Source organism: Theropithecus gelada, chromosome 7b, assembly GCF_003255815.1.
Source record: "Theropithecus gelada isolate Dixy chromosome 7b, Tgel_1.0, whole genome shotgun sequence".
Taxonomy (NCBI): domain Eukaryota; kingdom Metazoa; phylum Chordata; class Mammalia; order Primates; family Cercopithecidae; genus Theropithecus; species Theropithecus gelada.
Genome location: NC_037675.1, coordinates 95,620,041 through 95,636,002, shown reverse-complemented (window position 1 = coordinate 95,636,002; position 15,962 = coordinate 95,620,041). Strand labels below are relative to the sequence as shown.

The 15,962-nt window shown below is 39.5% G+C and overlaps 1 protein-coding gene across 6 annotated transcripts in view; it reads right to left on the bottom strand.

Annotated features, from left to right (window-relative positions):
* The window catches only part of PPP4R4 (protein phosphatase 4 regulatory subunit 4), a 108,385-nt gene extending 93,408 nt beyond the window's left edge, over positions 1–14,977 (bottom strand). For 5 of the 6 annotated variants that reach the window (XM_025392179.1, XM_025392178.1, XM_025392176.1 and 2 more), the window contains exons 1-2: positions 14,707–14,977; positions 13,153–13,226 (exon numbers count right to left, since the gene is read on the bottom strand). Coding sequence is in view for 3 of the 6 variants with exons in the window: in XM_025392176.1 (XP_025247961.1) it covers positions 13,153–13,226; positions 14,707–14,823 (191 nt within the window). In the remaining 3 variants the exon portion in view is untranslated. Of the gene's footprint in view, positions 1–13,152; positions 13,227–13,553; positions 13,819–14,706 lie in introns of those variants that run through there. The other variant, XM_025392177.1, reaches the window with a different exon arrangement.
* Between the last annotated feature and the right edge of the window lie 985 nt (positions 14,978–15,962).

Below are 15,962 nucleotides of genomic sequence, written 5' to 3'. Positions count from 1 at the left end.
CTCTCTCATGAGTTCCTAAATAACTATTCATTTAAATAAATTTTACATATGTTTATTTTCTTCTCTAAGAGAAAAAAACAAAGTCAATTTTCTCCCTGATTTCTCTTATGGTAACTGTTTTAGATATTCTTATCATTCAACAATATACAAATTATCAGTCCTCTAGTTATTCTAAAATAATTTTTTTCAGTTTTATTGAGGCATAACTGACAAAAATGCTGCATATTTAAGATATACAATGTGATGCGATTTTTTAACCCTTTTTAATTGTAAATTGAGAAAAAATAATCTATGTATTCACAGGCTACAAAGTGATTATGATATCTCACCATATGTATACATTATAAAATGATTACTACAGTAAAGCCAATCAACATGTCCATCACCTCACATAATGACTTTTTGTGATGAGAATACTTAAGATCCACTCTCTTAGCAAATTCCAACTACACAATTGTCTAAGGAAATATAATTATTAATTACAACAAATGTAATTCAACAGCAAATAATTTAGGTACTCTATCACGATACAAATGTTTCTCTATATGTGTGTGTGTGTATACACACATATATATATTTTAGGCAAGATATATATATCCCTGTCAAGATTTCAATATGTTGTCCAAAGACTAGGTCTACATGCTATTTATGTAGTAATAATGAAGAAACTAAGCAGTGTAACAGAATAATAGGCATTTTGATTGTAGGGTCATCTTCATAAAATACAATCAAAATAAGATATTATAAGAAAACTGATGATTAATCCTCTTATTAACATAGATGACAAAATCTTCCACAAAATATTAGCAAAGAGTCCAGAAACATATAAAAAGACTAATTACATAATGAACAAGTAGGATTTATTCCAAGAATGAGAGGTTGGTTCATCATTCAAAAAGTAATCAATGTATTTCACTGTATTAAAAGACAAAATAAGAAAAGCCATATACCATATCAATAGATACAGAAAAAAACATTCTACAAGATTCAATACCCATTCATGGTAAAACTTAGCAAATTAGGAATACAGGAAACTTAACCTAATGGTTATCTATTTAAAAAGTACAACCACATTATACTTAATGGTAAGAGACAGAATGCTTTCTCCCTAAGATGACGAAAGGCTGGAAGTCATCTCTCGCCACTCCCACAGTGGAAAAACCTGCCAGGTATTTCCTTAAGTGAATGGCCTAAATTAACATAACTGAGGATAAATCCATGGTGACAGCATGAATCCCCTGATATGACGAGATAAGAAAAGCACTGTGGTACTCTTCCTAAAAGCACATAACCCCAATCTAATTATGAGAAATAACATCACACAAATCCAATTTGAGGGAGAGTCTATGAAATACCTGACCAGCACTCTTTAAAACTATCAAGATCATGAAAAATAAGAAAAAGTTAAGAAAGTGTCACAGCCAAGAGAAGACTAAGGAGGCATAAATACAATGCGGTTTCCTGGAGTTGATCGTGAAACAGAAAAAAAAAACAAAAGTGAAAAAACTAGTGAAATCCAAATAAAGTCTGAGGTTTAGTTTAGAGTGATGTATCAATGTTAATTTCTGAATGTTTGAAAGATGTACCATGATTATGTATTAATAACATGTTAGCATTAGGGGACACTGGTGGAAGGTATATAGGAACTTTCTAAACTAACTGCAATGTTTGTGAAAATTTAAAATTATTCTGAAATATAAAAAATTAATTAAAAGGACAGAAAAAGATATACTTTTTAAACACTAACCAAAAGAAGGTTGGAATGAACATGTGAATATTAGATAAAGTAGATTACAAAACAACGTATATTCTCTTTTTTTTTCTTTTTCTTTTTTTTCCGAGACAGAGTCTTGCTCTGTCGCCCAGGCTGGAGTGCAGTGGCGCAATCTCGGCTCACTGCAACCTCGGCCTCCCGGGCTCACGCCATTCTCCTGCCTCAGCCTCCCGAGTAGCTGCGACTACAGGCGTCCGCCATCACGCCCAGCTAGGTTTTTTTTTTGTATTTTTAGTAGAGATGGGGTTTCACCGTGTTAGCCAAGATGGTCTCGATCTCCTGACCTCATGATCCGCTGGCCTCGGCCTCCCAAAGTGCTGGGATTACAGGCGTGAGCCACTGCGCCTGGCCAATTTTTGTATTTTTAGTAGAGACAGGGTTTCACCATTTTGGCCAGGCTGGTCTCAAACTCTTGCCTTGTAATCCACCCGCCTCGGCCTCCCAAAGTGCTGGGATTACAGGTGTCAGCCACTGTGCCCAGCCTAACAAAGTATATTTCAAAGAATTTATTCTTTGAATGTTTACATTACTTAATGATAAAGGGGTCAATTCAAGAAAACATAATAATCCTAATTTTATGTGCATTTCACCACAGTTTCAAAATACATAAACTACTAGTAAAAAATTACATATTTGAAAGGAGGAATAGACAAACCTGAAATTACAGTTGGAGACTTCAATACTCTCTCTCCATAATCAATAGAACAAATTATAAACACAATGAAATACTACTACACACCACTAGAATGACTTAAAATTAAAAAGACTGATCATATCAAGTGTTATCAAGTATAAGGAGCAACTCCAACGCTCATACTGCTGGTGGAAATATAAAATGGTACCATCACCTTAAAAACAATTTAGCAGTTTCTTAAAGGTATAAACATACATTTACTATATGGTCCTACAATTCGATGTTTACCAGAGAGGAAGGAAAGCACATGTCTACATGAAGATTTATAAATGAATGTGTATAGTCACTAAGTTTGTAAAAGCCCCAAACTGAAAATTACCCAAATGTCCATCAACTGATGAATGGATAAACAAGATGTGTTATACCCATTAAATGGAACCACTATCAATAATAAAAAGCAGTAAACTAACAATATAAGCAACATCAAGGATGAACTACAAAATAATTAGATTGAAAGAAGCCAGGCAAAAGAGTAGACTATATGATCCATTTCTATAAAATTCTAGAAATTGGAAACTAATTTATAGTAATGGAAAGCAGATCAGTGGTTGCCTGGAATGGAAGGGGCTCACGGGAGGGAGAGAGAGATAATCTAAGGACACAAGTAGCTTTTGGGAGTGATGGATATGTTCAGTATCTGAATTGTGTATACATATGTCAAAGTTCGTTAAATTATACAGTTTAAATATGTGTGATTTATTAGATGTGAATTATACCTCAAAAAGCTTCAAAAAATGAAAAAATATATAGTCAGCATATAACCCAACAAACATTCTTAGGCATTTATCCAAGAGATATAAAAAAACTATGTCTAGATTCCACAACAGGCAAAATTATTCCACAGTGACAAAAGCAGATTAATGGTTGCTTAGGGTTAGGGTGTGGAGTTAACTGCAAAGACATACCAGTAGCTTTTGTGGGGGTGATGAAAATGTTTTATATTTTGTGCTAGTTATACAGGTGTACCCATTTGTCAAAACTCATCAAACTATAAACTTAGTTTATTTAAATTATACTTCAATAAAGGTATTTTCCAAAAATGGAGGTGGGGGAATTTGGTGCCCCATCTAGAAAACTAATCTAGAGAGGAAACTTTGTAACACAAGAAGTTTCTAAATGGTATGTTTCCTGTATATCCAAAGTAAATATGTTCCCAATCCCAAACAGATGATTTAAAAGGGCAGCAACAACTATCTTTTACTGAACAGTACTCTGTACCAAGCATTGTGCCCTATACATACATTTCCTCTAATCTTCTCAACAATCCTGCAATGAAGGTATTATTATTCTCATTTTATTTTTTGTTTGTTTGTTTTGAGATAGGGTCTCACATTGTTGCCCAGGCTGGAGGTCAGTGGCACACTCGTGGCTTACTGCAGCCTCAAACTCCTGAGTGCAAAAAAAAAAAAAAACAGGAACAAGCCACCATTCCTGGATACTTTTTAAAATTTTTTTGTAGAGACAAGGTCTCGCTATATTGCCCAGGCTAGTCTCGAATTCCTGGGTTCAATGGATCCTCCTGCCTTGACCTCTCAAATTGCTGGGATTACAGGTGTGAGAGCCACTGTGCCCAGCCTATTTATTCCCATTTTAGATTAGGAGACTTGGGCTCACAGAAGATAAGCAACTTACCCAAGGTCTCTCAGTAAGTAAATGAGCAAGCCTCAGCCTCCAAGAATAAATCTGGGTCTGCCTTAAACTATTTCCAATATAACATACTGACTCCCAGTACCTGTTAATTGATACCTCTATTCTACTGAAATTTAAGAAAAACACATTTGCTTCCTTAAACTATCTCCTTGAATACAAGTATCTGCCAGTATAATGACCTTCATTCCCCAGGAGATGCCTAGCACATAAGTACTCAGATATGTTTTAACCTAAATTCATAAGATTTGCTGTAAAGCAACTATTAGTTGCATTACAAATCTTTTCCATTATTAACATCTCTGATTGGAGGGAAAATTACATTCTAAGGGTATAATCGATTTTGCAATTATTACTAACATGATTACATATACCAGTATTATACTAGTATCATCTAAGGATAAGCCAAAAGTGGCTTTTGGCTTATGAAGAACTAAGCCTAAACACTTTCTCTATGCTTTCCACATTTGATAGCCAACACAGTCAATGAAAGACACTGTAATACCCAAAAAATCAAACTGAAAGATGTACAGATTTAAAAGATCATTGGACCTTATTCAATGCTTTAATTCCCTTCATGTAATCTTAATTTTAAGAAGGAAGACAGGCCTGGTGACTCATACCCATAATCCCAGCAACCTGGGGACTGAGGTAGATGAATCACTTGAGGCCAGGAGTTCGAGACAAGACTGGGCAATACAGCAAGAACCCCATCTCTACAAAAAAAATTTAATTAGCTACGCATGGTGGCTAATGGCTGTAGCCTCAGCTACTCAGGAGGCTGAGGCAGGAGGAACACTTGAGCCCAGAAGTTCAAGGTTATTGTGAGCTATGATTGTACCACTGCTCTCCAGCCTGGGTGACACAGCAAGACCCTGTCTCAAAAAAAAAGAAAGCTATGAATTTTACCACTTGGTATGGTGAACCCTTTAATTCTTACTGTCAATACTAAGAAACTACTGCACAATTCAACATTACAAGACTGGGAACCAAGCAATACAACTCCCACTTTTTACTGGGAACTAATTAGTTATAATTTATGATAGAACTCAACTTTCCTGTGTCCCTGTGTCTCACTTAGCTACTTCCCAAGAGGAAGCATTGGGATGAGTTAATTGCTCATGAAAATAAACACATACACATGCGTGCATATACATTTACAATATACATATGTTATAATATGATTACATTGTAGTTACATAACTTAACACATTCTTTATTCAAATATATATACTCATTTATTTTATATTGCTTTATATATTATCTTATATTTATTTTATAGATTAATTTTTACATATTTTATTATTCTATATTATGAAATTATTTTATATTACAGAATTTATAGACATTTTTAAATAAAACACTATGCTTACAAGATGAAAACTTTGCTCAATTCTCTCACATCACATTATGTTGTTACGCTTTCAGAGGTCTTTTCAATGACATTATATGGGTCACTTTTACATTGATGAAAATATTTCACTTTTTATTTTTAAGCTTTTCCTACAGATCCCATGAGAGCATTCTGCTTTCTACAGATGTCACAGAGAAACCTTTCTGAATCTTCGGTAAGTAGGAAAAAAGACACAGATGCCTCCCATGGTTGTTCTCATAACAAAAGAAAAGGAAACAGAGATGGGAAACAATCTCCAAACCCTTTATATTCAGAGACCTAGTACTTTTCCAAAACAGGGAATTCAAGGTTTGCCAAAGACTTCAGTAATTTGACCTTAGCAATAATGGAAGGTATACAGCTGGAATCCATTATATACTGCTCTTAATATATTAAACAGTGATCCCTCTGTCCTAAAAAATACAAATGAAGTTGCCTGCAATTTCCATGTAGAAAGGCAAGTCATTTGTACATCATCTTCACAGAAGATGACAACGTGGGCAATTGTTTTTTAATGAGGACCTCTTAGAATCATTAAAAGCACAGGGACTGAGAATAGCACTCCCAGGAACAGGGAGACTCCAATATCCACTTTGTTTCTCTTTTTCTAAGAAAAACTAATCACACAATATGCCTCATCTCCTAAGAGACAATCCAATAACTGAGAGTCTTCTAACCAACAGTCTAGCCAAGTAAAACCTTATAGAACTCCCCTTCTTATAGGGAAAGAAAAAAAGTTAGATGGTGTAAGTCATGCACAGAGAAACGAAACATCTAAAGGCTATTAACTAGGAAGCTCATTATTGATATGCTAGAAATTACGTACTAAGAAGTTTGTCACTTTTGTTTCCTAAAAAAAATATAGGCTGGGACCACTCAAACACTGCTGGCAGAAGTACAAACTAGTCAAAGCACACTGGAAAACTGTTTAGCAATATCTTTTAAGCCGGACATAGGCATATGCTATGACCAACAATTCTACTTCTATAATGATACCTAAAAGAAATGTACACATGTATTCACCAGGAGACTTGTACATGAATGATTATAACAGCATCATTCATAAAAGCCCCAAACTGAAAACTAAGCCAAATGTCCATCAGAAGTGGAATGAATAAATTGTGATATATTCACATAATGGAATAGTATACAGCAATGAGAATGAACAATCTGTTGCTCCATGCAACAATATGGATAATCTCTTTTTTAAAATGTTGAGCAAAAGAAGCTATACACAAAAGGTACATAGAGTGCTTCCTACTATAGAAAGTTCAAAATCAAGTAAATCAATGTATAGTGTTAGAAGTCAGGAGAGTAGCTACCCTTTGCAGGAAGTACGGGGCACTGGGACAGGAATACAAAGGAAGCTACTAAGCTAACACGATAATGTTCTATGCTTTAATCTGGATACTGGGTACATGGGTGTGTTCACTTGTGAAAAATCAACAAGCTGTGTTACGATTTGTGCACATTTCTGCATATATTCAAAGTTCACGTTAAAAAATAAAATATAAGCTTATAAAAGTACTTCTTTAACTGATATTCCAAATTCATTACTTTTTTTAATGTATAAAGGCAAACGAAGAACAAACCAGACCATGGGAACGAATTCAACAGAGAGACAGGAGAGGAATATCAAGAATGAAGCAAGATCATCACAGAGCACACTTGGAAAGGAGATGGTATGTATCTCTCTCAAACAAAGGTGTTTGAGATGTGAAAAGATGTTAAAAGACCTGATTAAGCAATACTCTCTCTACTGCCTTGCAACTGCAAGCTGAAAGCTCATCGCTAATAGACTACTTTCTGGAAAGCCCACAGAATTCCACTCTCACTAGTTGAGTTGTAATTAAGAGTCAGCTAAGTATGTTCCCAAACTAGTTTATCTCAAATTTCACTTGCTGTTGCAATTACATAATTACATAATTTAATTAAATATTACCTAAATATATGAATACATATACTTGTTTCTATAAAAATAAAGTTAAAAGTTTTAGAAAAACTAAATTCAATAAACATAAGTTGTCAAAGAAAATCGCTATTAAAGTATCGAAGAACAAAACACAAGTCGAAAATCATAAAAACCTAGAACCATGCTTTCAGACTGCTTCATAAGCAAATTTAAATTCTTGTTCACCTATAAAGAAAACTGAACTTGATATTGTAAATGCATTATGGGGTGATTTATGAAAGAAGGAGAATTTCAAACTTTAATCAGCAGACCCATACTCAAAGAAAAGACCATGACTCTACATCAAAAGATTGGCAAATGAAAATATATTTATAGTTTACATTAGAATGTACTGTTGAAAATATGTATCATTTATGATTTTATTATTCTAGCCAATTGTTTGTATTAACAACCAACTATCTATCTTAATTGTGAAGAATGCAAAAGTCCTCTCCTGTATATCACTAGAGAAAACTGAGCAAGCAATACTGGTCACTCAAGACCACCTATATACACATACACACATGCACGCACAAATGCAAACGTGATCTCTCTCTCTCCCGCCCTCTCTCTCTCTCACACACACACACACACACCATGCCTCACTAAAACAATACTGAAAGGCAGCAAGCATCAAAAACAGAAATCAAGACAATAATGAAAGTAAATGTGGGACACAGGTCTTAAAAATGAGGGCATTCAAAGGAGTTTTCCACACAACTTTCCACTGTGGGATAGCAAATAAGATAGGTATTTTAAAAGATAAAATAACTAAAAGCTAGGTGGGTAGCAAAGCTTTAAACACTAGAATTCTTCCTCACTGTCTCATTGCTACCCTATCCTAGTCTTGAACCCAGGAAGTACGCCAGAGTTCTCACATGGTACAACACTTGTTTATTTCCACTGATTTGACTGCAGAAATCTCACTCCTTCATATCACTAGGGGGAGCACTTACTCTTTAAAAAATAATAAGAGAAAGTTTAAAAAAAAAAGTTCCAATTACAGATGCACTTTATGATGGGGGCAGTGGCTGTGGAGGTGGTATGTGCCTTCTGTAGTCCCAGGTATTCGGAAAGCTGAGGTGGGAGGATCATTTTAGCCCAGGAGTTAGAGCACTATGACTGTGCCTGTGAATAGCCACTGCACTCCAGCCTGGGAAACAGAGTGAGACCCTGTCTTTAAAAAAGAAAAAAGGAAAAAAAAAAAAAAAAAAAAAAAAAGCAAAGCTCTTTATCTGACTGTCCCGGGAAAGCAAAGTGCAAAATGATTTAAAACTCACGGCACAAAGTGAAAATAGTTTTAAAGTCACAAATGACTTTAAAAGTAAGCAACATAAAAGCTAGGCTCAGTACATTAACCAATCAACATATTAAATGCATAACAGCAAATATTACTTAGGGTCATTTGTTAAGAAAATATAAATCAACAGGCTGACCTTACTATTACTCAGTTAGAAATGCTTAATTATGATTTGTGAAGATTCTAATTTCTGATAAATACTATTAGCAAATGAAGTTAATGGATATCTATCACAAACTTCAGTTGGTATACTTTGTTTATTAAATTATTAGAAGGCAAAATTAATACCATTATCCTCTTTTAAAGTTTTAAATGTAACTTGAGCACCTAAGTAGCAAGGAAGTAGGGAAAGGGAAAAGGAGACAGAAGGGAATTAACAGTAATGGGATGCCTATCATGTGCCAGGTGCTTCAACCACACTGGGAAAAGGGAATTATTATTTCCGCTTTACAAATGAAAAGCAGGCCTCGAAAACCATAACTAACTTGACCTCTGTCACATAGATAACAAGTTATAGAAGAAGATATGACCCATAATACCTAAAATTAAAAATATCAGAAGTTGCTTAATTCATCTCGCAGTATGGTCATCTTAAATACTCTTTATTCCATTAAGAGGTATGTATTTGTATCACAGCAAAGAACAAGAAAGAACAACAAGAAAGCTTGCCCTTGTCCTCTAAAAGCTTGTCCTCCAGGACCTTACAATCTACTGAAGAAAACATGTACACACAGTTAAGGAATATAAATCAATGATTAATGGCCAATTGAAGAAAGCGCCACTAAGTGATAAGGGAGATCAAAGAAGCCTGGGATCCATGTGGTTTAAGCAGTTAGGGAAGACTTTATGAAACATGTAAGATTATAGCTGGATCCTAGAGATGCTATATGATGGACAGGGATATACTGAAAGAGTACTCCAGGATGAGCATAAGCAAAAGTTAAGGATAAACACAATGAAACTGAGTAACAATGAAAAGGCCAGCATGACTGAATCAAAAAGTGAAGAATTAAGTGGAAACAACTCAATATCCATCAACTGATGAATGGCTAAACAAAAGTGCTATATCCATACAGTAGAATACTACACTGCAACAAAAAGAAATAAACTACTAATGCCTGCTATAACATGTGTGAACCTTGAAAACATTATGCTAAGTGGAAGAAGTCAGTCACAAAAGGCCACATACTGTATGATCCCATGTTTAGGAATGTCCAGAATAGGCAAATCCATATATACAGGAAGCAGAATGGTTCCCAAAGGCTGAGAGGGTTGGTATTGAGGGGTAACTGCTAATAGTACAAAGTTTCTTTTGCGGGTGACAAAAATGTTCTACAATTGATTGTGGTGATGGTTGCACAATTCTGTGAATATACTAAAACCTGCTTAACTATTCAGTTTAAATGAGTGAACTACAGGGACTATGAATTATATCTCAATAAAGCCATTTTTAAAAGTGGGGGACTGGTGGGACATCACATTGCACAGCTAAGATAGAGTCACCTATGGAGTATTCTGAATGCCAGGCTTCAGGGTCTACACTTCATCTGGTAGGCAGTCAGAAATATACAAGTAAAGATTTACCTAATGAAAGCACAGTATACATACTTAGGATTCTTCCATAACAAAATCATTCACATGTTTTAAGTACATTCCAAAAATATATGCAAAACCACAAAGAAGAGAAAGAACAGGAAAAAGATATGATATGATTTTGACTAAGACACAAGCTGGGACTATTAGGAAAGTTGTTTTGCTTCAGTGCTAAATGCCACAGATGGGTATAGCAGCATCATATGTGTGCAAAACCACAAATTCATCTGTGTCAAATCTTTGAAGACTATAATATTCTAAACTTAATTGCGAAAATGTCATTAATAAATGACTTGCCATATTTCAGGGTAAGATAATGAACAGTATAATTTGTTTTTCATTGATGATAGTACTCTATATTATATATAATGCTTTTTTCAGATAATGGATTCAATCTAAGTGCTACCAGAAACTCCACTAATATAAAGCATTGCTTACTGATGCTTACATATCTGACTTTGAATTCTAATTTAACATAATACTCCAAAATAGTTTTAATATACAAAATAAAAGAACTAAAGAAACAAACCTGACACATAAAAGCCAAGAGAAAAAATATGTTACATATTATACATTTATATAATATTCAATGCAGAGGAAAAGGTAAAGTGCTCAAAAATAAACCTGAAAATCACTGACAGAGGGAAAAAAGGACTCAGCAAAGTACAAATGAAAAAAAGGAATAAATTACATTTACAATAGCAGGTTCAATACATGAGAGAAGATGAGAAGGCCTAAACCGAGGCAAAGTTCAGAACATCTCTATGAAACAATCCTGTCTCCTCCCCTGAATCCCAGGGAAGAAAGACCCTTTCAGGCATTCTTGGCATCATCCCTCCCAAAGCTGGACTAAGGTGAAATCCCACATTCCCCCAGGAGGTGGTAAGATGTTAAGGATACAAAAGAAGAACTCAGCTGGAGAACCCATACACAACCAAACCAGTGTTCCCCTTCTGAGTCACCTTGCAAACCTCCTTCAAGGTAGGTGAGCCACAAGAAACTAAAGGAGATATTGAATCTCTTTTAAAATTCTCTTGTCTAAGAATAAGAGGGGCCATCTGTCTCTATAAGGGCTTTGTAAATTCCAGAACTGAGTGAAACTTATGTTGAGTCTGAGAAATAAAGACAACTCAGACAACCTGGTTTGCTAACAAACAATAAAAGCAAAATAGAAAACAAATAAGCTTTCCTTAAAAAAAAGGCTTATCACTGATATCTAGAATACGGTGTCTTCTATCACAAGTAAATAGAGCAAGACTCTCCATTTCCTAATTCTAAGCCAGTGTTTGTACTAAAGAAAATTCAGTGGGAATAAACAGGAGGTTATTTCAAATCATTAACTGTTGTAGATTTAAACACATTTATCCACACTTTCATCAATTTTCTACCTACTTTGAGTAAAAGAACTGTGGGAATAGGCAAATGTTGACAACTATTGTTCACCATAATAAATGTGTTAATTATTAAGGAATAAAGTATTCCAAATACAACACAATAAAATATGAAAATCGGTTAAAAGTTGGATTATTCTCTAAGTAAACACCCAAAACACACACCGTTGAATTCATATATAAACAGAAGTTTTCTCTGAAGTAAATAGGTAGAAATGATGAGAGCATGTACCATAGCTATCACAAAGCGGGGGAAAATAACATCAACATTAAGTCTAAGATGCAGTTACATTTCTAAATGATACAATTATCAAAGGGAATGGTCTACATGGTAAATATGCTGATATTCTGACTAAAGTTACAACAGAAACTCATGATGCCACTTTTAGTAGGCTAAAAAAAGTAATTAAGAAAATTGAAGACCTGGAGAGGGAGTTTTTGTTTGTTTGTTTGTTTGTTTTTACAGGATCATTCAATGAATAACATGGGACTGGAAACAAGATCTGTAAACAAGAAAGGAGAACAAGAAACTTGCCAGTACCTGGAACTGGCACTGAGCTAAGGAAACAAGGATGACAAATATCCTAGGAGGTAAATTACATCAGTTTTCAAAATCTGATTCTGGAAAATAAGAGTGACTAATTTGCCAAAAAGGAAAAATATGTTGTGTAAGCTAATGAAAAATTTTAAATATACACAAAATGCTGTAGGAAATTTGTTTCTAAAGGATTTTAATCAATTAATTAAAACATCATTAATGGTCACTGTACTAGTTTTTAAGATGCTCAATCTACAAGACAATGTTTTAAATAGTTCAGAAAAATCTTGTAAATATTCGCAGTAACCATTTGCCTTAAGCAATTCTGTAGAGCCTGTGAAATGGTTTGAAATTTAAACGACAGTAGGCTCAACTAAGTTTCCAAAACCCCTCAGACAAAATCATAAAGCTTGCATAGCAAAAGTACTACAAACAGGACATCCTGAACAGCAAAATGAACTACCATATTTGTGGATTTTTTTCCATATAGTAGATCCCATATAATGTGCCTACTCTACAATGAACTTAAAACTAATCCTTGTATACTCAAGTCTCATCTAAACTTACTGAATCTTAAGTGAGAAAAACCAATGCCAGAAAAGAAAAAAAGGATGAGGTTCAACTCAAACCATCTGCTCTTCCTCCTCCAAGCAACATTCTATAAATTAGGTGTTTTATTTAAATTCTCAAATTCATAAGTCCACAGCCAAATCTAATGTATAATATAGTTAAGTACTATGCACACAAAAGTACTCTGTTCAAGTGGCTAAGTAAATCTGAACATAACGGGAACATACATTTTAGAAAGCATTCATCTCTGCTGCCACAGGGGGGAAAAAAAGAGCAATTTCACAGAAAGACTAGGAAATACCTGAGCAGATAAACAGCCCTTTCAATATCACTGAGGTCTTCATCGACTGTCAATCTTTCTATTTCTTCTGGTGTCTGTCAAGGGTACAATACACATTTATGCACCACAAACATTGGGTCAGTCTTGCCTCCCAACCTCCCAGTGACCCTCTATGAGGATAAACGAATGAAAAAGTTTCACAATTAAGCATTAACAATGAAAACTAATCAAGGAGCTGAGGATACCAGGCGACATCAATCACGGAGGTCTCTAATTGGGTGGTCGAATTTGGGGAGGGGACTGTTTTTTTTCTGTTTTTATCCTTCTAGCTTCTGGATTGCAGCTTGAAAATCGCATCGTGGCTTCAGAACCTTGGCTGAAATCCATTTCATACGCATGTTATAAAACGAATAAATACACACACTTTTATCTCTAATACCTCACGGCTATTTCTCCAGCATTTTCCACCCCAAGAAATGCTAAAAGGGGGATGGATGAACACTGCAGCCGAGCAGGCATGAAAAGGACAAGATCTGGAGTGGGGGAGGGAAGGAAATCAACTCTGGGGCTGGAAGAAACCAGAGGTTTGAGATATTGCGGCAGGTGGGAGTGAGAGGAGCTAAAGCAGCTAATTAAGCGATGGCCAGGGGAAAGGGGTCCCGTCCGTAAACTAGGTTTGCTGGCGCTAAAGGTTGGAGCCTCTGGGAGGAAGATGACTCTGCGGGGTGGGAGAGCCGGTGGGGGTGGGGGGAGCAAGCTGAAGGTTGACTCCCTCAAGGGACTGGGGAGCAGGGTCCCAGCTAGAGTCCTGGAGGGGTTGGGAGGAAAGGATGCGCGGTGACTCAGGAGGGCGGCAAAGGGTCGCGAGGGCTTGTAGACGGGGACCAGGACCACACTGAGAAAGGGTGCTGGCTGGGAAGCGAGAGGAGGCCGGGCTGCCTCGAGGGCAGAGGGACCCGAGCTTGCTCTGACTTGGTGGGCTGGGGGTGAGCGGACGGGATGCTGGGTGGTGTCTCGGGGAGAGGTGGGGGGAGGAGTCGGGAATGTGTGGACCGAGGGGTGGGCCTGGGGCCAGAACCCGGGCGGCGTCAGCGGACCAGAGGTTGGGGAGCCCAGGAGAGGACCGGGGAGAGGTGGGCTGCGGCCTCGAGGGGCAGCTCCCGCGGGGTGGGGCGGGGGGCGGAAGGAAGGGGGTCCGCGACTGAGGACGCTGGGGCTGCCCCGAGGGCTGGAGCTCGGCCGTTCCTGGGGGTGGGCCGGGGGGATTCGGACGCCTCAGAAGGGGCAAGGGCCGCGGGGCTGGCGCCGGGTCGGGGCTGGGGCAGGGACCCGTCCCTTGGGGATGGGGGTCCAGACTAGGGGGGACTGGGTCCGCGCTGAGGAAGGGTCCGGGAGGAGCTGGCTTAGGGCGGCACGGCAACAGGGGCTGGAGGAGGACGGAGGGGCCGGTCCGACTGAGAGGGTCCCGGCGGCCCGAAGGAGGGGAGGGTGGTGGGGTGGGGCGGAGATCAGCGCGGGGCCGCGCGGGGCAGGCGGCCGGACGCCCTGAGGGCAGGTCCTCTCCCCGGGGCGCACCTTGAGGCTCCGGCGGACCGGCCTCTCGATGATGGTGAGCTCCTGCAGGTCCTCCATGTAGCCGAACAGGCTGTTCTGACTGAAATCCATCGCGGCGGCGGACGGCGGCGGATGCATGGACCGCCGGGCACCCTCGCCGCCCGGGCCGGAGCGGCCCCGGGATGCCGGACGCGCTCAGCCCCGCGGCCGCCCACCAGCAGGACTTTCTCCCGCTCTTGGCAGCCGGAGCCGAGCGTGAGGCTGGCGGGCGGCGGGAGCAAGAGCACGGCCCGGCGAGGGGGCGGGGCGAGGCGCGCGGGCGGGCTGTGGGGGCGGGGCCAGGGGCGGTGGCCCGCCACCTTGCCCACCTCGGCCCCGCCCCCTCCCGGGTGCCGCGCGCACGAGGCCGGACGCAACTGCCGCGCAACGACGCGGCGGCCCCGCCACCCCTCTGCGCCCGCTCCTCGCCGTCCTCCTAAACCCCCGTCCGCCCCCAACCAAGGGCGCCCCACCCCACGGCGCCTGCGCAGAGCCTTTTGCCTCCCGCAGCCGGCTGAGGCGGGCTGGGGGCGGGGGCTGGGGGCGGGGAGGCTGAGCCAATGAGAGCGGAAGCAGAGGAGAGTGAGCTGGCTGGGCTGCGGCTGCACCTGCTGACTTAACTGTCCGGTTATTCCCAGCACCGCCCACCCCAGCTGGCGGGTCGCGAACCCAGAGACCCCCCTAACACAACTCCAGCCCTAAGGGGAGCGCTGAGTGCCCAAAATAAGCAGTTAGAACGCGGGGTGCCGGGCTGACGGGGGAGGGGGCTGTGGGAATACAGCCCTGGAGGGGCTGGCTTTTGGGCAAGGGCAGCATTCGGAAAAGGCCTCCCGGAGAAGAGTCACTTAAACTGAATCTTAGCTTTCCCAAAAGAAATAATAAAAGCAAGCCCGTCTGGGGTTGAAGCCTGGGTGTGTTTGGTTGTGTTTGAGAAGTGCCGTCAAAGTAGAGCTCGGGGCTCGGGCACCGAGGGCTTGGCGGGGTGGGTGGAGGGAAGAGGACCTAGGTCGTTGGTGAAGAGAAGCCCTGCTCTGGACAGTCACGCTGAGTCCCTTGCACTTGGTTCTGTTAAGAATGGGACGAGATGGAAGCGGGATTGGGGAGGTTTTTTTGGACCTTGGGGACAAGTTATGTTCGTACTCCAGCTCGTCAGTCAGTAAGGCCCCTTTCTTTTTCGTTTTTATTTTCCACTCGTTCCTTCTCCACACCCATTCTTCTACCCGCCATATACACCCTCT